We start from the raw sequence: 24182 nt of genomic DNA, 5'->3' as shown, positions 1-24182 counted from the left end.
CCATGCTCATGGTTAGGAAAAATTAATGTCATGAAAATGGCCGTACTGCCCAAAGCAATCTATAGATTCAACGCTATCCCCTTCAAGCTACCTTATTCACAGAACTTAAAAAAAAAACACTTTAAACTTCATATGGAATCACAAAAGAGCCCGCATAGCCAAGACAGTCCTAAGCAAAAAGAACAAAGCCGGAGGCATCACAATGCCAGACTTGAAACTATACCACAAGGCTACAGTAATCAAAACAGCATGGTACTGGTACCAAACAGAGACATAGACCAATGGAACAAAACAGAGGCCCCAGAAGCAACAGCACACATCTACAATCATCTGATCTTTGACAAACCTCACAAAAACAAGCAATGGAGAAAGGACTCCATGTTTAATAAATGGTGTTGGGAAAACTGGCTAGGAATGTGCAGAAAGCAGAAACTGGACCCCTTCCTGTCAACTTACACTAAAATTAACTCCAGATGGATTAAAGATTTAAACATAAAACCTAACACCATAAAAACTCTAGAAGAACATGTAGGCAAAACCATCCAGGACGTAGGCATAGGTAAGGACTTCATGACTAAAACACCAAAAGCAATGGCAGCAAAAGCCAAGATAGACAAATGGGATCTAATTAAATATCAGAGCTTCTGTACAGCAAAAGAAACCATCATTAGAGCAAACTGGCAACCAGCAGAATGGGAAAAAATTTTTACAATCTACCCATCTGACAAAGGGCTAATATCCAGAATCGACAAAGGGCTAACATCCAGAATCTACAAAGAACTAAAACAGATATACAAGAAAAAACCAAACAACCCCATTCAAAAGTGGATGAAGGATATGAACAGACACTTTTCAAAAGAAGACATATGAGGCCAACAAACATATGAAAAAAATGCTCATCATCACTGGTCATTAGAAAAATGCAAATCAAAACCACATTGAGATACCATCTCATGTCAGTTAGAATGGCGATCATTAAAAAATCTGGAGGCAACAGATTCTGAAGAGGATATGGAGAAACAGGAACACTCCTACACAGTTGGTGGGAGTGTAAATTAGTTCAACCATTGTGGAAGACAGTGTGGCAATTTCTTAAGGATCTAGAAATAGAAATTCCATTTGACCCAGCAATCCCATTACTGGGTAATATACCCAAAGAACTATAAATCATTCTACTATAAAGACACATGCACATGTATGTTCACTGCAGCACTGTGTACAATAGCAAAGACCTCGAACCAATCCAAATGCCCATCAACGGTAGACTGAACAAAGAAAATGTGGTACATATACACCATGGAACACGACGCAGCCATAAAAAATGATGAGTTCACGTCCTTTGTAGGGACCTGGATGAATCTGGAAGCCATCATTCTCAGCAAATTGACACAAGAACAGAAAACCAAACACTGCATATTTTCTCTCATAGGTGGGTGTTGAACAGTGAGAACATGTGGACTCAGGGAGAGGAACACCACACACTGGGGGCAGTTTGTGGTGGGGGTAGGGGAGGGACAGTGGCTGGTAGGGAGGGTGGGGAGGGATAACATGGGGAGAAATGCTAGATATAGTATATGCCTAAAGTAAAACAAACATTTTTTAAAAAATTGGTAATGACCAGAAAAAGGTTAAGAAGCTGACGGAAAAATGAGACAGAAATGGTGAAAATGTAAGTGAGAAAAGATAAGGAGAAGTGAGGTCCAAAGCACAATGGGGTTGGGGACAGAGGGTATTTATCTTAGAAAGGAAGAAAAGAGTAATTTGCCTTTCAAATTAATAAAGAATTCAGGTAAATAATGCCCAGTGTTTGCTAGGATGATAATAAAGAGATAGTAATACTCTATTAGTGAGAGTATGAATTGGTGTAACCTTTTTGTAGACAATTTGGCATAACATAACAAGACAACTAAATGCATTTATACCCTTTAATGTCAAGCTCCTCTTCTAACAGGGCATCCCATGGAAGTTATTAGACATGGCTGAAAAACTGGCAACAGCCTAAAAGTCTAACAGTGGAGGGGCAGGGTGATGGTTAAATATATTATGATATAATAGAATATTGTATGGGAATTAGAAACCACATATTCAAAGATTATTTAGTGAAGTATGTAATCACTCATGATGACATTTTAGGTGAAAAGAGCAGGATATAAAATGACATATTCCTGATGACTTTTGGAAAAATTTTGAAAACTGTTCCACAATTTCAGAAAAGAAATCTTCAGAAACCACAGAGACGCAACATTACAAAGAAAGAAAATGGCTTAAAAAAAAAATGTATACTGCATAGCTCTGGGGAGTGAAGTAACAGGCAAGTTATATTCCTTGTTTTATTTCTCTATACTTACTAGAACTTATATTAATCTCACAATAATTTTCTCTTATAAAGTATTAACAAGAATGAAGAATAAAAAAAATGATGAAAATAGGGAGTTAAGGCAAAAGTTAAGTTCCCCAGGTGGAAGCTGAAGAGGAAGGATCACTTGAGCTCAGGAGTTTGAGGGCAGCCTGGGCAACACAGTGAGAACTGTTTCCAGAAAACAAAATAAGTGATACAGGTTTAAAAAAAAAAAAAAAAAAAAAAAAAAAAAAGGAAAAATGGAAGATTACTAGAAATCACTCTAGTATAAAGTCGATTTACTTTCTTTAAAATATAGAATAACATTCAATGTTAGGCTGGCTAATATTCATTGACGTAGCACTTACCACATACTGATGTAGCATAGACCACATACTGTTCTAAGTGTGTTAGGCACACCAACTCATTTAGTACTCACAGGAACCAGAAGGGGTAGGTACTATTATTACTCTATGTTACAGATGAGGAAACAGGCACAAAGGTTCTCTCAGGTCATACAGCTTTAAGTGTCTGTGGTCCTATCCTTAACCTTATGTGACTATTTTACCACACAGGAGAAAGAACCTGTGAATGAAAGGCAATGATGTATTTTTTCCCCCAAAGTATATGTTTTGCTATCTCCTTCCCAACTAACAATTCAAAGATTAGGTTGCACATTATCTGTATGTTTAAGAAAGAGAGGCTTCTTATTATGGCCTCATATGTACCTGGTTCTTACCAGAAATAGTCTTCTTTGATATTTCTTTCTCCGTTATCCATCTTTTCTTCTTATTCTTCAACTCAAGGCTCTCAACTGGTTTGGAAAGTAGATGTGCTGTTCATGGAGAAAATAAAAAGGACAACTAACATATATAACACTTTAGACATTTTTATAGGGAAGATAATTCTATCTCAACACAGTAATCTAAGCTGCTGAAGGGTAAGGCCAGAAGAGCACCATGGACTTGTGTTTCTCTGGCTCAATATCAGAAAGGACTTCAACCAGGTAAGAGTCAGAAAATCTGCTACTGTGTCCAAAGGATATTAGCAAGCCTGAACCCAGACCCAAAAGTGAACTTAGCCACTTCAGCAGTCTTACAGCTTTTAGCAGTAGGAAGAAACTACTAAATGGACAGATTAGGTAAACATATAGAAACCACCTTTATGCAATGAATTCAGGTTCCTAAAGTTTTCCAGCATCACATCCCTGTACAGGTTCTTTACAGCAGAGTCCAGTTGCCCCCACTCTTCCTTGCTGAATTCCACAACCACATCTTTGAATGTCACTGGTTCCTAAAACATTAAGTTCCTTTTTAATCAAAGGTGTCACTCCCCAAAACACTACCAGAGGAGGAATGGATTTGAAGGAATAAGGTAGAAGCCAGAATACACAAGGAATTGATAGGACAATGTTTTAGTTTCTAAGTGATGAAAATCAAATTGTATTAAGGGCCAATCAAATTGACATTATATATACTCTGTGAGGGCTGCAAAAGAAAAGTGAAGTGCAGTCCTTATTCTAGAGTAGCTGATATTATGGTTGAGGGAGAGAAAGACAACTGAAATAACTGTCGAACAAAAAATTATTATGCTGTACAAATAATTTACATAAAAGGAGTTCAGAACAGGAAGAGTTTGTGATAGTTCTGAGGAAAATTTGTAATGAAAATGTAGGCTCTGCTGGGAGGAGAGGTAGAGCATTTTCTTTGAGAAATGCTGCGTACTAACTCTTATCATTTGGGACTCACAGTTTAATGTCACTCATCAAATAGGCAAGATTACCTAACTGCCCAAAATAGCCTCCCTACTAATCAGTTACAACTACAATGTTTATTTTCTGTGTAATAATTATTACTATTTACAATTATCTTATATGGCTTGTATTTGCCTGTATACCTCTACTAGAATGTGATTTTCACAAGGCTTGAATTTCATTTTATCAAACTTATTTTCAACCTTCATAAAAGTATTTGGCATACTATGCACTAAATAAAATATTGGCTAATGAATCAATTCCCTCCTGTATCACACCATCAATTATCCCACTCTCTCTCCAGCATCCTCAACCTTGTCTTTATTGGCACTTTCAATCACACCGAAATTATATAAACATCTTCCTTTCCTCTCCTTCAAGCCAGTCTTCATGAGTAAGTTGTCTGTTTTCTCACCTCCTCTTTCCTCAACACACCACAATCTGGCTTAGATTCCTGTGCATTTTAGTATCTCCACTATAAGTGAATAGACACTACTTGGGCTGTATTATCTTGACCTTGTAAAGCATTTTTCCCTTAAATATTCTCATTCCTTGGCCTCAGTGACATCCCATTTCCCTAGTTTTCCCCTACATCTTTGGTCCTGTCTTTTTAGTATGCTTTGAGGTTTCTTCTACTCTTGCCTAGCAAGTGACATTGCTCTGGATTCTACTCTTGAGCCTTAATTCTCAACATTTTCTGAGTAGACTCTACATCTATAGCTTCTACAGATAAAATAGGAACTATATTTTTGAGGAAACAGATACACAGAGAGAATATCTGGCTAAGAGCGTATCACCAACTAAAACAGGTCCAATGTCCTGTAGGAAAATAAGTCTCATGTCCTTGGATGGAATCATGTTTGGCAAAAGTTCAAAGGTCAAAAAAGTGAAGGCAGGTAATACTAAAAACAAGCATGTATGTTCAGTAAAGACTAGAATCTTAATTTACCTGTGGTTTGCCTGTTTGTGAGTCAGCTTTCATTTTATCCTTGATGCTCCCCTTCTGGGGTGCAGAGTCCTTGCAGGGTGTATCTGAGGAAGATGAAGGAAAATATTAGGGAGACAAGTTTTGCCCTGGAGCAACCTCTAATATTTATAGTTGTTTTAATATGATATTCACAGAAATTATCCATAGAACTTTGCAAAAATAATGTCAGGCGCTACCACCAGTCACAATCTGCAAAGGTCAGGCCTAGATCTTGTATTAAAAAAAAAATTTTTAATGTGATTCTGATATGCTACCAGGGGTTGAGATCTATTGAATCAGAAAGAGGGACAAAATAATATTTTCAGACCTCATCTATGGTTATAGCAGAATCTAAAAAAATAACTAATTCTGTCATAGCTAAAGCCTAACTATAGCTTAGCCATCACAGACTATTCTACTTGGAACTAATAATATTTTATCCAACCAATACCTTCCTCAAACACACCAGAGAGAATTCTGTTCAAGGATTGTTTTCCTGTAAATTGCTCTGTGCTTACTATACATAGACTTAAACAACCTGTCGACCTTAAACTATCACTTTTTTTAAGACATAAAATTCTGAAGGAGAACCAATTCTCTTATCCAGCCATTCAGTGAAAAATTTATCCAAGGGCCACTCTGGAAGATTCATGAGTTACATCAGTAATCCAGTGCCAGACTATGGACTAATACTGGTCTGTGATGAAGTTTTCACTGATTCAGGGTGAAATAAAAAGAGTAGAAACAATGTAGTAAGTACGGTATAACATTACATTTATTCAAGATAAGGGACTTTCTTTGACATTAAAATGTCTTCTAATGTGTTATTGATTTTAAAAATGTTTTTACTTAAAAGGAGTTGGCAAATCTATATTGTCTCCACTTGCATTTTTAAAAACTTTTAGTGACCTTTGAACCCCCCTAAAAATCTTAGAACCATGCAGCATTATAATAGCAAGCATTAATTCTCCATTATAAATGTATAACTGGACTCAACAATAATTTAAGCAACTGCATGGGGACTTCTTAAAACACATCAGGGCAGGCGTGGTAGCTCACACCTGTAATCCCAACACTTTGAGAGGCCATGGTGGGAGGAATGCTTAAGCCTAGCATATAAAACCAGCCTAAGCAATATAAGGAGATCCTTTCTCTACAAATAATAATACTGAATAAGCCAGGTGTGGGAGTGTGTGCCTGTGGTCTCATCTACTTGGGAGGCTGAGGCAGGAGGATCATCTGAGCCTAGGAGGTGGAGGCTGCAGTGAGTGGTGATCGCACCACCACACTCCAGCCCTGGTGACAGAGTGAAACTCTGTGTAAATAAAAGCAAACAAAAATTCAAATTTCTCAGCAACATACCATGTGAATGCTGCAACGATTGTGGTCCATTAACTTTTTTTTTTTTTTTTTTAAAGACACAGTCTCGCTTGGTCCAGGCTGGTGTGCAGGGTGGTGCAATTATACCTCACTACAATCTCAAACTCCTGGGTTCAACCAATCCTCCCGCCTCAGCCTCCTGAATAGCAAAGGCTACAGGCATATGCCACCATGCTGAGATAATTTTTTTTTCTTTTTTTAGAGACAGGGTGTTGCAATGCTGCCCAGGCTGGTCTTACTCCTGGCTTCAAATGATCCGCCTGCCTTAGCATCCCAAAGAGTTGGGATTACAAGTGTGAGATTGGCCCTGATATCTGTTAACTTTATTCAGGTCTGTAACACTTTGTGGAATGTCAGTCTACTCAATTCCATAATCTTTAGGACAGTCAATACAATACTGTTTCTTGTTCTTGCCATTCTTGGAAATATTTGAGGTATCTTTGAAAGGTACAAATGCCTCCAATCAGCTATCCTCTTATTTATTGCTCTCTGAATATCCTTTACCTGCCCTTCTTGAACTCTTACCATTGTGTTCTCTGAAGATCTCATTCCATTAAAAGAAAAATCTATATGCAGTCTCAAGTTCTTTATAGTCTCTTCCTTCTCACTTGTCTAAATGGATCTTGGCATCATCGAAAGCACCTTTTTGTATCCTCTAAGCACTGTGATCTTGGAAATTGTTCTGATATACTTGTACCTCCCTTCCACTTCCTCGTATTTTCTCTCATGCAAAAATATTTCTTACTGGTTTATGCCATTTAGTTATACTGTTCTTGATGTTGTAGTGTATTAAGCTATTGCACATTCATTTTTTTCAACACATATTTACTATCTCCTATGTGAGATAGACAAATACCTGCCCTCAGAGAGCCTAGTGTATTGTGAATGACCAACACTAAAGTAATTGTACTAAGCTAATAAAAACTTTGGTTACTTGGTTCACATTGTTGCTTTCCACTCCAAATCCTGACAGTCTTTTAATAGGTAACTTCAACACTGGCACAGACAATTCCAGCAACCCAGACTGATAGACCTTTGACTTTCTTATTTCTAATAACCATCAATAACCAATCTACTTCCTTGTTCATATCCTGGTCTTTATTACTTAAAACTATCCTACCATGAGAATAAACTTGGGTGAATCAATTGCTAAATGTATCTTCCTATCCTTTCAATTTTCACATCCTTGCTTTTTGTGTATTCTCCAACTTTTATCGGAGTCCCACTACACTACATGACATTCTTTAATTTTCTCCCATTCTATCATGCCTCTCGTGAAGTCACTTCATTTTCTATGAAGCTTAGATTTTAAGTTTAAAAAAGGTAAAATTCACCATATTAGCTATTTTAAAGCATACAATTCAGTGGCTTTTAATACATTCATAATGTTGTGCAATGATCACCACTATCTAATTCCAGAACATTTTCATTACCAAGAAAGAGCCCCATATTCATTTAGGAGTCACTCCCATATACTCTCTTTCCTCACACTGTCTTTATGAATTTGCCTATTCTGGACATTCCACATAAATTGAATCATATAGTATGTGACCTTTTGTGTCTGACTTCTCTCACTTAGCATGTTTTGGAGGTCCATCTGTGTGTGTGTGTGTGTGTGTGTGTGTGTGTGTTTTGAGATGGAGTCTCACTCTATCATCCAGGCTGGGGTGCAGTGGCATGATCTCAGCTCACTGTAACCTCTGCCTCCTGGGTTCAAGCGGTTCTTGCCTTAGCCTTCCGAGTAGCTGGGACTACAGGCACGTGCCACCACATCTGGTTAATTTTTTGTATTTTTAGTAGAAACCGAGTTTCACCGTGTTAGCCAGGATGGTCTCAATCTCCTGACCTTGTGATCTGCCCTACTCGGCCTCCCAAAGTGCTGGGATTACAGGCGTAAGCCACCACACCTGGCCCTTGTTTCTACTTTTTAATGTGAATATGGGTCTTCAATTATCTGGGGTATATGGTAATTCTATGTTTAATTTTTTGAGGAACCAACAAATTGTTTTTCACAGTGGCTGAACCATTTTATTTTCCCAACGACAATATACAATTCCAAACAACTCCTCCACATCCTAGCTAACCTCATTCTTTTTCCTTTTTTTGTAATTTATTATAGCCATCCTAGTGGGTGTCATTATGGTTTTGAGTTGTAATTCTCTAATGACTAATGATGCTGAACATTTATTCCTATACTTTTGGGGCATTTGTATATGTTCTTTGGAGAAATATCCATTCAAGTTCTTTGTCCATTTAAAAAACTGTGTTGCTTATCATGTTATCAAATTGTAAATTATTTATATTTTCCTGATATTAGACCCTTATCAGATATGATTTTCAAGATATTTTTTCTCATTCTGTAGGTTTTTCACTGCCTTGATGTCTTTTGATGCACAAGTGTTTAATTTTGATAGTCTAATTTATCTACTTTTTCTTTTGTTTGTATTTTTGGTGTCATAGCTAAGCATTGCTTACCAAATTTAAGGTGATGAGTTATTCCTGTATTTTCTTCTCAGAATTTTATAATTTTTAGTTCTTATAGTTACACAATTGACCCATTTTTTTTTGAGTTAATTTTTTGTACATAATATGAGGTAAGGCCCCTACTCCAGTCTTTTGAATATGGAAATCAAGTGGTCCCAGCAACATTTTTTGAAAAACTATTATTTTCTCATTTAATGTCTTGGCACCGTTGTCAAAAATTAATTGGACATGATGTATGAGTTTACTTCTGGACTCGCAATTCTATTCCAGTACCATATAGCTTTCATTATTTCAGTTTTTTAGTAAGTTTTAAAATTGAGAAGTATACAGTCTAAAACTATATTCTTTATGAAAACAGTTTGAGTATCTTGGTTCCTTTCCAATTTCCATATGAATTTCAGGATTGGCTTGTCCATTTTTGCCAAAAAAAAAAAAAAAAAAGCAGCTGGGATTTTGATAGGGATTGCATTTGAATCTGTAGATTGCTTTTACAGAGTATTATCATCTTTATGACATTAAGCTTTCTAATACATGATGAACACAGGATTTACTTCCGTCTTTAATTTCAACAACTGTTTGCAGTTTTCAGCAGACAAGTCCAATACCTCTGATTTTGTTTCACATTTTATAAGTGAAATTATTTTCTTGGTTTCTTTTTAAGTTTGTTCATTGCTATAAAGACATCACCTATTTTTGTTGATCTTGTATCCTGCAACTTTGAATTTGTTAGGTCTAATAGTTTTTTTAATGGGTTCTTTAGAATTTTGGTTATATTAGAGTATATCATCTGCCAGTAGTGATAGTTTTACTACTTCTTTTCCAATCGTGATACCTTTTTAATTTCTTGCCTAATAGCGCTAGCTAGAACCTTTAGTATGGCATTGAATATAAGTGGCAAGAATGGACATTCTTGTCTTGTTCCTGATTCTAAGGACAAAGCTTTCACTTTTTCATCAAATTCATCAAGTACAATGTTAACTGTGGGTTTTTCCTAATTGCCCTTTGTCAGATTGAGTGAGCTCATTTCTAGTCTTTTTTTTTTTTTTTTCTTTTTTGGTCACAAAAGGGCAGTGGATTTTGTCAGATGCTTTTTCTGTATCAATTGAGATAATCTTGTAATCTTCCCTTTTCACTGTATTAATATGATGTATTAATATGACACTGATACATTTTCTTTGGTTGAACCATATATTCCTGGGATAAATTCCGCTAAGTCATTTTATATAATCCTCTCAAAATGCTGTTGGATTTGATTTGCCATTTTCTTTTCTTGTGATGCCTTTGTCTGGCTTTGGCTTCAGATAAATACTTGCCTCACAGGATAAGTTAGGAAGTGTTCCTCCTATTTTTTGAAAGAGTTTGAGAATACTGGTGTTAATTCTTCAAAAGTTTAGTAGAATTCACCAGTGAAGTCATATGATTTTTGAGTTTTCTTTGTTGCAAGTTTACAAATAACTAATTCAGTCTTTTGTTATTGGTGAGTTGAGTTCAGATTTTGTATTTCTTCTCAGTCAGTTTTGGTCCTTTGTGTTTCTGGAATTTGTGAATTTCATCTAAGTGCATCTAATTTGTTGGCATTTAATTGCTCATAGTATTTTATGAGCACTTTCATTTTATGCAAGTTCAGTAGTAATGTCCCCACTTTTCCTGATTTTAGTAATTTGAGTCCTTTTTTCCCTGATTAGTGTAGCTAAACCTTTTGTCAGTTTTGCTGATCTTTTTAAAGTAACAACTTTAGTTTTGTTGGTTCTATTATTTTGTGTTCTCCACACCATTTATCTTTGCTCTAATATTTATTTACTGTCTTCATCTTGCTTTTAGTTTTTCTTTTTCTAGTTCCCTCAGGTGGAGGGTTATTTGAGATCTTTTTTAATGCAGGCATTTATACCCATAATTTAAGCCATGCCTTATGACATACTGTATGTCATAAGTTTTGATATGTTGTTTGTATTTTTGTTTCCATTTCTCAAAATATCTTTTCATTTCCCTCATGCTTTCCTTTTTGGCCCATTGATTATGTGACTTTTAATTTCCCCTTATCTGTGAATTATTCTGATTTCCTCCTGTTACTGATTTCTAATTCTGCTGTTGTTGGAAAAGATACTTTATAGAATATCAATCTACTTAAATGTACTGAAACTTGTTTTTTAATCTAACATTTGGTCTATCCTGGAGACTATTCCACGTATACTTGAAAACATACCTATTGTTGTTTTTTGGGTAGAACACTTTGTATATTTGTTAGTTCAAGCCAGTTTATAGTGTTTCTCATGTCTTCTCTTTCCTTTTTAATCTTTTTTTCTAGTATTTCTATCCGTTAATAAAAGTGAAATCTCCAATTATTATTCTTGATCTATTTCTCTTTCACTTCTGTATTTGCTTCATGTATTTTGAGACTCTGACTGTTGTAGTTATTGCTCATTTATTAACTTTTGAACTAATTTTGTAAATCCTATGTTGTGTGTACCTGCATGAATCTCTGTTCCCTCAGCTTAGTGGTCAGCTTGTGACTCCACAGAGGTTTTCTTAAATGCCTTGAAACATAAAAACAAAATCAAAAACAAAAGTCATCACTTGGTCTCTGCAGATACATTGTGTGTGTTAGGGCACACTCGACACTCAGTTTTAACTCTATAGTCTTCACTTCCTGTGTAACACCTGAAGGTCAGCTAGAGATGAGGATTAGGGCTTTCTTAGGTCTTTCTGAACATGCTACCAAGCTTCCAGATTTTCATACATATGCGGGAGCTTTCAAAAGCGCTTATGCCTTCAAAGCATATCATTCTCCAGCCTTTCCTCCTAATCTTTTTGGTTAGTTCTACATCTCAACTGTTACTTATTATCTAAGATAGCAGTAGCTAATATATTTCCATGTTTTTGACAAATACACCACAGGTAGCCACCTCAGTCTTGACTGACTTGAGCTAGGTAAAATAAGGGTAAGACCTATGAGCAGGTTTTTCAGAGAGCCACCAGACAAACCAAAGAAACCATCAAAAGCCTTTCTTCAGTTTTATATTACCCTGCAACCTCTCACCTTCCTTTTCTACTAGATTTCTTAAGAATAGTCTATCATCATGATCACATTCCCACCTCATGCCCATTTTTTTTTTTTAATCCACATGGTGGGCAGAATAGCAGCCCCCAAAGATATCCATGTCTTAGTCCTTGGATACATGGCAAGAGGGACTCTGCAGATGTGATTAAAGTCAAGGACCTTAAGATGAGGGAGATCATCTTGAATTATCTGCGTAATCACAACATAATCACATGAATCATGGAAAGTAAAGGGATTTTCCCAGTGTAGTGAAACAGTAAGAAGCACCATGAGTGAGCAAGCACTGTGACAACAGAATAAAGCATCAGAGAACAGAATAAAATGTCAGAGATGTGGCAGTTTGAAAAGGACTTGGCCTATGGTTGCTAGCTTTGAAGACAGGGGAGGGGGAACATAAGCCCCAGAGAGAAAATGGTTCCACCATTACCTTGATTTTAGCTGAGGGAGACCCATGTTGGATCTCTGATCTACAGACTTGTAGAATACTACATTCATGTTGTTTTAAGTCACCAAGTTTGTGGCAATTTAATATAGTAGCAATAGAAAAGTAATACAACTCACTACAAATAAGCACCCCTCAGATCCTCTAAAACTGCTCAAACTAAAGCTTAAAATTCCTCCTAATCAACAATTTCAATGAATTACTTTTAATATTCATCTTAATAGGATCTTTTTGTTATACCATTGTTGAACCTTCACTTCTTGAAAATTTCTCCTTTTTTAACTCAGATACCAATCTTTTCTGGTTTTCTGACTTCCTAAATTATTCCTTTCTAGGCAGCTTACCTGGCTTTTCTTTTGCTCATTAAAAAAAATATTTTTAAAAGACTAACTATAACCACAATATCAACATAATCACTGTCCCCAGTCAATAATTTCTCATCAAATATCCAGTCACAGCCTCATGTCTTATAAGGTCCACACGTTCTCATGATTTAAAAAACTTAAAAGATATATATCTCTATATCACTTTGCCATACTCCTCCCAATTCCCTTAAAAACTGGGATGTCTTATAGTTTCCCAGTTTGGATTTTACAAATGGTATTACCATGGTATAGTTTAACATGTTCCACTATCCGCTGTATTTCCTGTAAATGACAGTTGTATCTAGACTAGCTCTTAAATATTGATCTCCCTAAGGATTTATATTTCTTTTACTTCTCTGTTCATACCTATAAGCTTCCAAATCTTCTCTTTCTGAACACTAAAGCCATGTTGTTAACTATACATTGGTTTATTCATTGTGAAAATCTCACAAGGGCCTCAAATAAAACTTACCATATAATTAAAGTATTACATCCTTCCCCCTTTCCCCAATTCTACTCATGCAGGCCAGTATATGTGAATTTATGTCAAAACATATCCTATTTATACATTTATAGTTCCTCTCGGTTCAAATTCCTATTTTCCCAAAGCTCATTCTGTAACACCTAATCTATCACACAATAGTCTCCTAACTGGTGTTCCTATTTTCAGAATCCTCAGACTCTCTCCTTTACATGAGATGTTAGTAAACTTTTTCTGTGAAGGGTCAGATAACAAATATTTTAGACTTTGCAGACAATACAGTCTCTGCTACAAGTACTCAACTCTGGTCATAGCACAAAAGCAACCATAAACAAAATGTAAATGGACGTAGCTGTGTTCCAATAATGGTTTATTTTAAAAAATATTTGGCCTATTTGCCATATTTTGCCAACTCCTGCTCTAAATTGATGTCAACATAATATTTTCAACTGGCAAATCCAGTTGTCTCATTCCCTTACCCAGTCTGTGAAATCTAATTCTCTATTTCTATTACCTACAGAATAAAGTTAAGGCTTCCTAATAGAGTAATAAAAACTCCTTCAATAACTGGCACTTGATATCCTCTAATTTCAGAAAAAGATAACTTCTCTTCACATGGAAAGGTCAAGTATTTTATTTCTAATTTTTTTATATTCTTACCTTCATCTTTAAGCATTTCAATCACATTTTCTATGAGGGTCATCACATCTTTACTGTTGCTTGGATGTTGTAAATTCACCCAAGTCCTGACTTCTTCAGGCAGGACTGCCAGGAATTGTTCCAGCACCAACAGTTCAATGATCTGCTTCTTTGTATGAATCTCTGGTCTCAGCCATTGAACACAGAGCTCCCAGAGTTGGCTCAGGGCTTCATGGGGTCCAGACACCTTCAAATACTGGAAATGTCTGAACTTTTGACGAGATGCCTCTGAGTCCTGTGTCTCCATGACAGGGATGGTTTCTTGCTGCCAAGACAGATCTGCTCTCAGAAAGTCTCTTTGTTCATGTAGAGACAGGTTTTGAGGTTTTGAGATAGCCATCAACTTGCTCAGAGGCTGCATCTTCCTAAATAGAACTCCCACAGTAGTTCAAATCTGCCTTGCTGGATTGTAGTAATTGTCAGGCTTGAGACAAGAAGCTGCAAAAAAAAAAAAAAAAAAAAAAAAAAGAAAAGAAAAAAAGAAAAAGAAAAGAAATTAACCCACAGGTAACAAACATCTATTAGTATAGCATTAAAACATAAATAATATTCTTAAAATTGCCTCAGAAAAAATACATATCATGGATTCTCCTGCTATTTTTGTTTTTCTTTCTTAGAACTAGAAAATATGCTTTCCCTTTCTCCTAACCAGTTTCCCAAAGGACAGAGAAACACACTAAGATAAATAGACATCTCAAAACAAATGATAAAGGAAAGAGTCCTTGGATTTAAAAAGACTTCATAATTGAATTGCAATTAGATTTATTCTGTATCAGGTAGCAAATAATTTTTACTTTAAAATTAAGCAACACAAATCTTCAGGCAGGATATTAAGGCTTCTGACTAGATAGGACTGAAAAACCTTTCCCCAAGTTCTCATTAAAATGCCAATAAAATTCTGTAAGATGAGTAAAACTGGCAATAGCACAAGAAAGGTAAGAGGCAATAATTTAAAATATACTAGAACAATATCCATAAACTGTTTTATTATTAGGAATAAATCAAAAAGTACAGTCTCTGACCACAATTAAAAGTTTTTATTTGTTAGGACTCACTGTGTACAAGTATGCAATGCCCACCAGGGAGTCTTAGGCACAACTGAACATCTAGACTCACAAGACTACCACAGGTCATATTCAGCACCAATTTACTCAGAAGGCAAAAAAAACAACTTGGTAGCGAAAGAATAATATGCACTTTTCTTCAGTGTGAGTCTTTGCAGAGTTTAGCTCAAGTGCAGGGAGATGAGATCCATAAATGTGATGTAGGAAACACTCTGACTCAAAAGAATTCCCCCAGGGGCCAATATCTCTCATAACAACTGAGGACAACTTTTAGGGTTGCCCCAAAGAGCCTGCCAAATTATAGGAGTCACTACATTTAGGGAAGTCCAGATACAGCTTTCTATTAGATTTACAGTTCTCCAAGTCTCAATGCAATTTACTACTTAGTTATCATTTTGATTATAATCATCTAAAGTGAGTTGTTCTTGATTGGGAGATTTTGCCACCATGGGAAATTTGACAATGTCTAGAGACAGTTTTGATAGTTATAGCTAGAGACTGTACCTGGCATCTAGGAGGTAAAAGCCAGGGATGTTGCTAAATATCCTATACAGGATAGCCCCCTATAGCAAAGAATTACCCAGCCCAAAGTATCAATAATTCCAAGGTTTAGAAACTCTGTTATGGGAAATATATAGTGAATGAGAGTACATACTTTGTAGTCAGTTTATATCCCAGCTGTACTAGTTACTATATGTATTAAGCTGACCAAGTTATATTAACCCAAGTTTGTGTTCTCAACTGTAAAATGGATATAACAATATCTGATCAAATTACAGGGATTAAATTCTCATCTCATTTCTTGACACACAGTAAGCACTCAATAGATCATATGCACATAAGTGTATTATAATGTTTGTAGATCTTATTGGCCAAAAGTTTGTGTGACTTTGTCCATGGCAATGCCTACCTGAATAGATCATTCAACATTCGAATAAGTATTAGTCAACAGAGTTGGGGAAGATATACAGAGAACTTTGAAAAGACAGTTTAGTGGCAAATTAATGGCAGAAGCAAGGTTTCTCAATGTTTGACTGGAAATTTACAAATAACCAAGGGAAGGAGGCTAAAATGATCCAAGTGATAATGGATTAGCATTGGAGATATAAGTATAAACTTGTATTTGGTTCAATTTAGATGAAGATGGTTACATACAGAAATATTTACAGATATGTATATATACATAGATTAGTATAAATACATATTTCCTTGCTCTGTTGGCTGAGTAGGTCTAGAAGCAAGAATAGCCCAGCAGCAAAAGAACAATTAGCTTCCAGATCTTAGTTTCTAATATCGTTCTCCAATAAGAACCAGAATTTCTTAGAGAAATGGCTGATTCTAGGACTGAGGCATACAAGATAAGCACTGAGTATCTTATAGTGACATAAAGAAATGCTCAAAAAATAAACATAAATAAAACTAAAACATTTATTGGGGTACATCAAAGGTACACGGGAGCCAAATGAAAGAGTTCCCTATGGCCAAATCTGGAACAATATAAGCAACAGAATAAATATTAGATTATAATTCAAACAATTAAAACTCATAAGCCATACTAATATAAATGGTAACTTATTAAGTAAATAAATGGGGGAGAATAAACAAATCTCCTATGCAGAAAAATTCCAAATAGTTTATGCAAATTCTCAGTCATCCATGAGATAGAGCATAACTCCCCACCCCTTGAGTATGGGCTCTGCATAGGAATTTCCTGCCTAAGAGTATAGTATGGTCGGGGAAGGGGGAAGGTAAATTTACAGTAGAAAAACCTGACAAACGCTGTCTCAGCCAGGTGATCAAGATTAACATCAACAGCAGTAAGTCATGTTGGCAGTATGCAGCCTTAAGACAAGGTGATAAAAATGGCATTTTACCTCTGTGATCTCCCAGGTCTAAACCCATAACCCCAGTCTAACAATGACAGAAACATCAGAATCCAACAGATGGTTCTCTATACTTAACCAATACTCCCTCAAAACTGTCAGCATGATCAGAAACAAGGAATGTCTGAGAAACTGACACAGCTAAGAGAAGCCTAAGGAGGCATGAAGACAGAATGTAATGAGGTATACTGGATGGATTCCAGATCAGTAAAAAAGACATTAGGTAAAAATTAAACTTGAATAAAACATGGACTTTAGTTAATGTAGTATTATTAATTGCAACAAACGTACTATACTAATATAAAACGTTACTTATAGGAAAAATGAGTGGAGGGGTATATGGACACTCTGTTGTACTATCTTCTCTATTTTCCTGTAACTTTACTCAATTTATTTAGAAACTTTTTTTCCTCTGTGAATGCAAACTCCCCAAAGGATTTCCCACAGCAAGTGAAAAGCCACAGAGGCAGGCACCTTCTGGCTTCAAAGATCCCATCTAGGTTGTCATGGCTGAGAGAGAAAAAGGGCAATGTTGCCTTTCATGGGCTATTCCTGGGTCTCACTGAATAGAAAATTGCTTCCAGTTGCCCTGAAACAAGTGCTGCCTGTAATGAATCCCTCTGGAGTACTCCCTGACATCTCAAATCGGTAACAAAAGTCTGTCTTTCTCCACATTTACATCTGCCAAGGCCCACAGTTAAGACAACCTACTGAAAACCTGCCACAACTGTTGACATCCATGACACTCCTGATCTGGCCTCATTAGCTCCACCTTTGGTTTATGCAACTGTATTTTTTCAGGACACTAACAATTTTCAGACAGATCCTTAAAGGCTCTAAAAACATATCACTCACCCTTACTCTGTGAAGACACAAAACAAAACAAGCAACAAAGAGGGAGCAGCTGGCTCAGTGAAGTTTTCTGCAGATGAAAGGCCCACTTAGAGGACTCGTGGTCCCACCTGACACAGAAAACAAATCGGAACCACCTCTACACACAAGCCCAATTAAAGAAAACAAATACAATCCTATGGGAAAAGAACAATTATTGAACAAAAATCTCTCTCTCCTTTTTTTTTTTTTTTTTTTTTTAGTTTTTTAGACAGAGTTTTTGCTCTTGTTGCCCAGGCTGGAGTACAATGGTGCAATCTCAGCTCACTGCAACCTCCTACCTCCCCGGTTCAAGTGATTCTCCTGCCTCAGCCTCCTAAGCAGCTAGGATTACAGGCATACACCACCATGCCCAGCTCATTTTTTACATTTAGTAGAGATGGAGTTCCACCATGTTGATCAGGCTGGTCTCGAACTCCTAACTTCAGATGATCCACCCACCTCAGCCTCCCAAAGTGCTGGGATTACAGGTGTGAGCCACCAGCCAAGAGAGGTCTCTTAAATATTACTGATGGAATAGTCCTGAAGTGAGTCCAACAAAAAAAATGAACTACAGGCCCAGATACTTTGAAATTAACATAAATGGTGAGAGAAAAAATACAAGGTCACAGGCCATATGTCAAAGACAAAACAAAAAAGGCTTTATGTTAAAAAGTAAAAATAACAAAGATATTTATTGCAACAAAAAATGTACTGGGTAAAAATTTAAACTCAAACTATATAAAAACTCAAAAGACATCCAACCCAAAAGAACTCCAAAACTAAAAGTAAAACGGTTTTATTTTAATACTAGGCAAACCTTAAAAAATAAGCAAAAGTGTAGTGAATTAAAATTATAATGAATTTAAAGCACAAACACATTAGACAGAGGAAACCAGATGATAATAACTCATAATGAAATACAACTGCCCTTAAATGTATAACGTACTTGAAATATTTTTAGCAAAATTCTCAGAAAACAAGAAATGAAGTCAACAATGATACAATAGAAATGGGACATTAGGTAACTAAGACTTTGACAGATAAAGTCAAAAAAGTAATAGTATAATGAATATACTTAGTCTAACATAGATAAAACTATATGTAGTTTCTGTTCAAGCACCTGTGGGAATGGTTACAGAAGCTATTTATTAGATTACCAAACAGAAAATCCTTAATAGTAAACAAGAGTATAGGAAACCACATTTATTACTAGAATGCAAAACCGGAAATTAACACCACATAGGAAAAACAATTTCACCTACTTTAAAATTCAAATGTTTGCTTCTAAAAAAACAGAGAATCAAAAGTACAATTGCAAAGTGTCTAAAAACCAAAAAGAGTACAAATATTGTACATCAAAATCTAAAAGGCGCAGCTGAAGCTCCTGCTAGGCAATGGAAAAGCCTTACACATAATTAAACAAGAATGAGATGCATTAAATATCCAACTCAGGAAATACAAAAAGCAACAAATATACTGGGAAGTTTACAGGTGACAAACACAAATTAATGAATTACTCACTGTAAATAGTTATAGAGCTAGGACAGGGAGAGACATTCAGGATGGGATGCTGCATTTAAGATTTCCGAGGTGGCAATAAACTAGGTATCGAAGGAACGTATCATAAAATGATAAAAGCCATTTATGACAAACCTACAGCCAATTTCAAACTGAACAGGCAAAAGCTAGAAGAATTCGCTTTGAAATCAGGCACTAGACAAGGATGCCCTCTCTCACCACTCCTATTCAATATAGTATTGGAAGTTCTAGCCAGAGCAACCAGGCAAGAAAAAGAAATAAAGGGTATTCAAATAAGAAAGGAGGAAGTCAAACTGTCTGTATTTGCAGACAACATGATTGTATATCTAGAAGACCCCATCGTCTCAGCCTAAAATCTTCTCAAACTGATAAGCAACATCAGCAAAGTCTCAGGATACAAAATCAATGTGCAGAAATCACAAGCATTCCTATACACCAGTAACAGACAAACAGAGAGCCAAATCAAGAGTGAACTCCCATTCACAATTGCTACAAAGAGAATAAAATACCTAGGAATACAGCTAACAAAGGAGGTAAAGGACCTCTTCAAGGAGAACTACAAGCCAGTGCTCAATGAAATAAGAGAGCACACAAACAGATGGAAAAACATGCCATGCTCATGGTTAGGAAGAATTAATATTGTGAAAATGACCATACTGCCCCAATTAATTTATAGATTCAATGCTATCGCCATCAAGCTACCAATGACTTTCTTCACAGAACTGGAAAGAAATACTAAACTTCATATGGAATTACAAAAGAGCCCACATAGCCAAGACAAGCCTAAGCAAAAAGAACAAAGCTGGAGGCATCACACTGCTGGACTTCAAACTATATCACAAGGCTACAGTAATAAAAACAGCATGGTACTGGTACCAAAACAGAGATATAGACCAATGGAACAGAACAGAGGCCCCAGAAGCAACACCACATATCTACAACCATCTGATCTTTGACAAACCTGACAAAAGCAAGTCATGGGGAAAGGATTCCCTGTTTAATAAATGGTGTTGGGAAAACTGGCTAGGAATGTGCAGAAAGCAGAAACTGGGCCCCTTCCTGACACCTTACACTAAAATTAACTCCAGATGGATTAAAGATTTAAACATATAACCTAACACCATAAAAACACTAGAAGAACATGTAGGCAAAACCATCCAGGACATAGGCATAGGCAAGGACTTCATCACTAAAACACCAAAAGCATTGGCAACAAAAGCCAAGATAGACAAATGGGATCTAATTAAAATTCAGAGCTTCTGTACAGCAAAAGAAACCATCATTAGAGTGAAATGGCAACCAACAGAATGGGAAAAATTTTTTGCAATCTAACCATCTGACAAAGGGCTAATATCCAGAATCTACAAAGAACTAAAACAGATACACAAGAAAAAAAAAATCCATTCAAAAGTGGGCAAAGGATATGCAGACACTTTTCAAAAGAAGACATATATGAGGTCAACAAACATATGAAAAAATGTTCATCATCACTGGTCATTAGAGAAATGCAAATCAAAACCACATTGAGATACCATCTCATGCCAGTTAGAATGACCATCCTTAAAAAAATCTGGAGACAACAGACGCTGGAGAGGATGTGGAGAAATACGAACACTCCTACACAGTTGGTGGGAGTCTAAATTAGTTCAACCGTTGTGGAAGACAGTGTGGCAATTTCTCAAGGATCTAGAAATGAAATTTCATTTGACTCAGCAATCCCATTACCCAAAGAACTATAAATCGTTCTACTATAAAGACACATGCACACGTATGTTCATTGCAGCCCTGTGTACAATAGCAAAGACTTGGAACCAACCCAAATGCCCATCAATGATAGACTGGACAAAGAAAATGTGGTACATATACACCATGGAATACTACGCAGCCATAAAAAATTGTGAGTTCGTGTCCTTTGTAGGGACCTGGATGAATCTGGAAGCCATCATTCTCAGCCAACTGACACAAGAACAGAAAACCAAACTGCATGTTCTCACTCATGGGTGGGTGTTGAACAATGAGAACACGTGGACTCAGGAAGAGGAGCATCACACACTGGGGGCAGTTGGGGGGATAGGGGAGGGACGGGGGTAGGGGAGGGATAACATAGGGAGATATAGTTCAATTGTAGGCGGATACTAAATGCTGGATATAGTATACACCTAAAGTAAAATTAAAAGAAAAAAAAAGATTTCCGAGGTGGAACAGTTCTGATGATAGAGATCCAAGGTGTGACATGACTCCAAGTAGCTTAAATGGTCTGTAAGTGATGAACACTAGAATATACAAAGCCAAGAAATACAACATTTGAACTCTGAAGTACTGAATAGAGGCCTCTGATATAACGGTGGGATTCAGGATTAAGACACAGAGCCAGTGTTACTGTGTTGGAGGGACCCGAACGTTGTAGTGGAGGGTTAGACTAATATCACCAGGTGGCACAGGTTCTATCGTTTTATGGCCGCCAGGAATTTGAATAGCGGCTCATTATGGAAAAGGGGTAGTACCTGTCTGTGAAGAGGGTTATTTCTAATCAAACAAGTGGTAGGTAGGACGGCTGCTTGCGATAAGAACCACCTGTAGAGATTAGCTCAGATAAAGAGGAACAGAAAACAGTTTGCAAATAAGTGACTGACATAAGTACGACACTTGGAGGTTTTACAATGTTTTAGGGAGGTGGCCAGGAATGAATGGGAAAACAAGGCAATATGGAATTAATTAAAACTCCAATTACTTTCCCAGTTGATCGACCCAGTCACACTTGGTTTTTCCATAAGGCATCAATACCAGCCATTCCGAAACCAGCTGATCATAACGTACTAACCACGTTGCGAGTCTGGACACTGCCCCTGTTACAGAATGGAAGAGGCGCCAGGAGTGTGGTTAAATCCTTATTTTAGCGGAGCTGGATCCCGACTCCAGCCGTCCCGCCGCCCAACACTAGCCCTCTGTCGCTGCTCTCGCGCTGGTCCTCCTTCCGCAGCCCTCGTTTCCATCCCTCCCGTCAGCTCGCGCTCTCGTCCGGGTTCTCCCGCACAGACCTTGGAGGGCAGCGTGCGCACAGGGTAACTGCAAGCCAGCTGAGGGGAGCTGCACGTTCCGCAAGACGCGCTCCAGCGTGATTCCCGACTCCACGCCCCCGCGGCCCCGCCGCCCGCTGACGAGGGTGATACCTGTGAGCACTGCTCCTCTCCAGGGGCCCGTTCCGTCACGCCCAAGCGCCAGTTCTGCGAGGAGCCGCGGAATCGCTGTCTTGGCCAGTGAAGGGAGCTGGCCTTGGTAATCACCCGCAACTAGGAACACCTGACTTCCCCGAACCCTCCACTCAGAGCCCTCTTCGAGTTTCATAAATTGCCACGGCACGCCCCCGGCGCACTGTTGCGCACGCGCACCAGCTGTGGAAGGAACCCCCAGGAGCCCCCGCGACACCAGTCGGTAAGGTAGGCCAGACCCTTTCAGGCTCCGCCCCTTTCTGCAGGCCCCGCCCACGCCGCACGCTTGCCGCTCTGGCCCGGTGAATGGACTCACGCTGTGCTTCCGGTGGCTAAAAGGAATGGGCGTCATACTTCCGGCGCTTACTCACCCCCTACGGAAAAGCTAGTCCGAATCGGCTTTCTGTTCCCCACACCCTTTTTGTCTGGAATTAAAAAACAATGTCAATTTCGGCAAGAAATTGTCTGTTGTCCTACATGGTCTTTATTGGTTTATTGTTTCGCAGATTCATTCATTCCGTTTGTATGGAAGTAAGAGGTCTTGCAGCTCATTTGTTCAGTTTTGGCTTGTTAAGAATGAGGTACTTTGTGGCATCCGAGAAGCATTGTCAATTAGGCATTGGATGTAGGCTTCTGGGAGTTTAGAGATATCTGGGCCTAGACAGGGAACGTTTGTGCCCATCCGGGCAGATACTGATGGATGCCCTCCATTGGAAGAGGATTGCAGAGGGAGGGACAGAGAGGAAGAGAGAAAACAGAATAGAAGGAAATGCGCTGGGACTGGCCTGGGGAACACGAACAGCATCGGCTGAGTCAGGAAGGTGGGCATGCAAAAGAGAGAGAGAAGGATCAGCCTGAGAGGTAGGAAATCTGGTGGGTGTGGAGACACAGAGGGAAGAGATGTGTGTGTCACAGGGGAGAGAATGCTCAGTGGCATTAAGTACGTGATGATATGATTAGTGCTTGCATAGAGGCAGGTAGACAGTGCTGTAGGAAGGAGCAAAGTGAAAGAAATTAAACCAGAGAGAGCTTTCTATCTAGGCCAGGAGTCGACTAGGGTAAAGCAAGCTGGCAACTAGAAATTTTTGCTAACTTACCTTGTACTTCTTAAATCATAAACACATTATAGATGTCATCTCACATAATTATTATCACTTCACTTAACATAGAGATTATTATCATCCACAAATTTATTGAAACTGAGATGGCAGGGTGGGGCTTCAGGCTCTGTCATTTTATACTTACCCCACTGCTGCCCACTCAATCCTTCAAGACTTAGCCATTAACAAGTTATGACGGAATTGTGGAATAACATTTTCTAAAATTGGGTATATGGTGTATGTGCCATGAATCATTTCTGAGGGCCTTGATCTTTATAAAAGTCATATTTAACTAATTAGGTGAAATAAACATTTTAACTTCCAAGTGTTGCCAGTAAACAGGCTCAAGCATGGTATACAGCCAATTAAGAGGTAAGGAAATGAAAGAGGCACAAAGTAGGAGGGAGAATGACTAGTTTTCCTCCAATACCTCTCATAGGTATAAGGTTTCTGACCAGTATTTTTGGCCACACTGATTGAACAAGGGTAATTTTCAGGTGATAGTCACCTTACTAACAATCCAGTTATTTTTTAAATGATACAACTT

General features: G+C 37.6%; 1 protein-coding gene across 1 annotated transcript in view; it reads right to left on the bottom strand.

The window, feature by feature from the left end:
- ZNF215 (zinc finger protein 215) overlaps positions 1–22570 on the bottom strand; it is a 28413-nt gene extending 5843 nt beyond the window's left edge. The window contains exons 1-5 of the mRNA XM_003919793.4: positions 22497–22570; positions 13929–14405; positions 5041–5123; positions 3499–3631; positions 3078–3173 (exon numbers count right to left, since the gene is read on the bottom strand). Of these exons, the coding sequence (XP_003919842.1) occupies positions 3078–3173; positions 3499–3631; positions 5041–5123; positions 13929–14328 (712 nt within the window). The 5' untranslated portion in view covers positions 14329–14405; positions 22497–22570. The remainder of the gene's footprint in view (positions 1–3077; positions 3174–3498; positions 3632–5040; positions 5124–13928; positions 14406–22496) is intronic.
- Positions 22571–24182: the final 1612 nt, after the last annotated feature.

The sequence above is a fragment of the Saimiri boliviensis genome, chromosome 6, assembly GCF_048565385.1.
Source record: "Saimiri boliviensis isolate mSaiBol1 chromosome 6, mSaiBol1.pri, whole genome shotgun sequence".
Taxonomy (NCBI): Eukaryota; Metazoa; Chordata; class Mammalia; order Primates; family Cebidae; genus Saimiri; species Saimiri boliviensis.
Note: the sequence above shows the minus strand (reverse complement) of the source record. Positions and strands in the feature narration are given on the sequence as shown.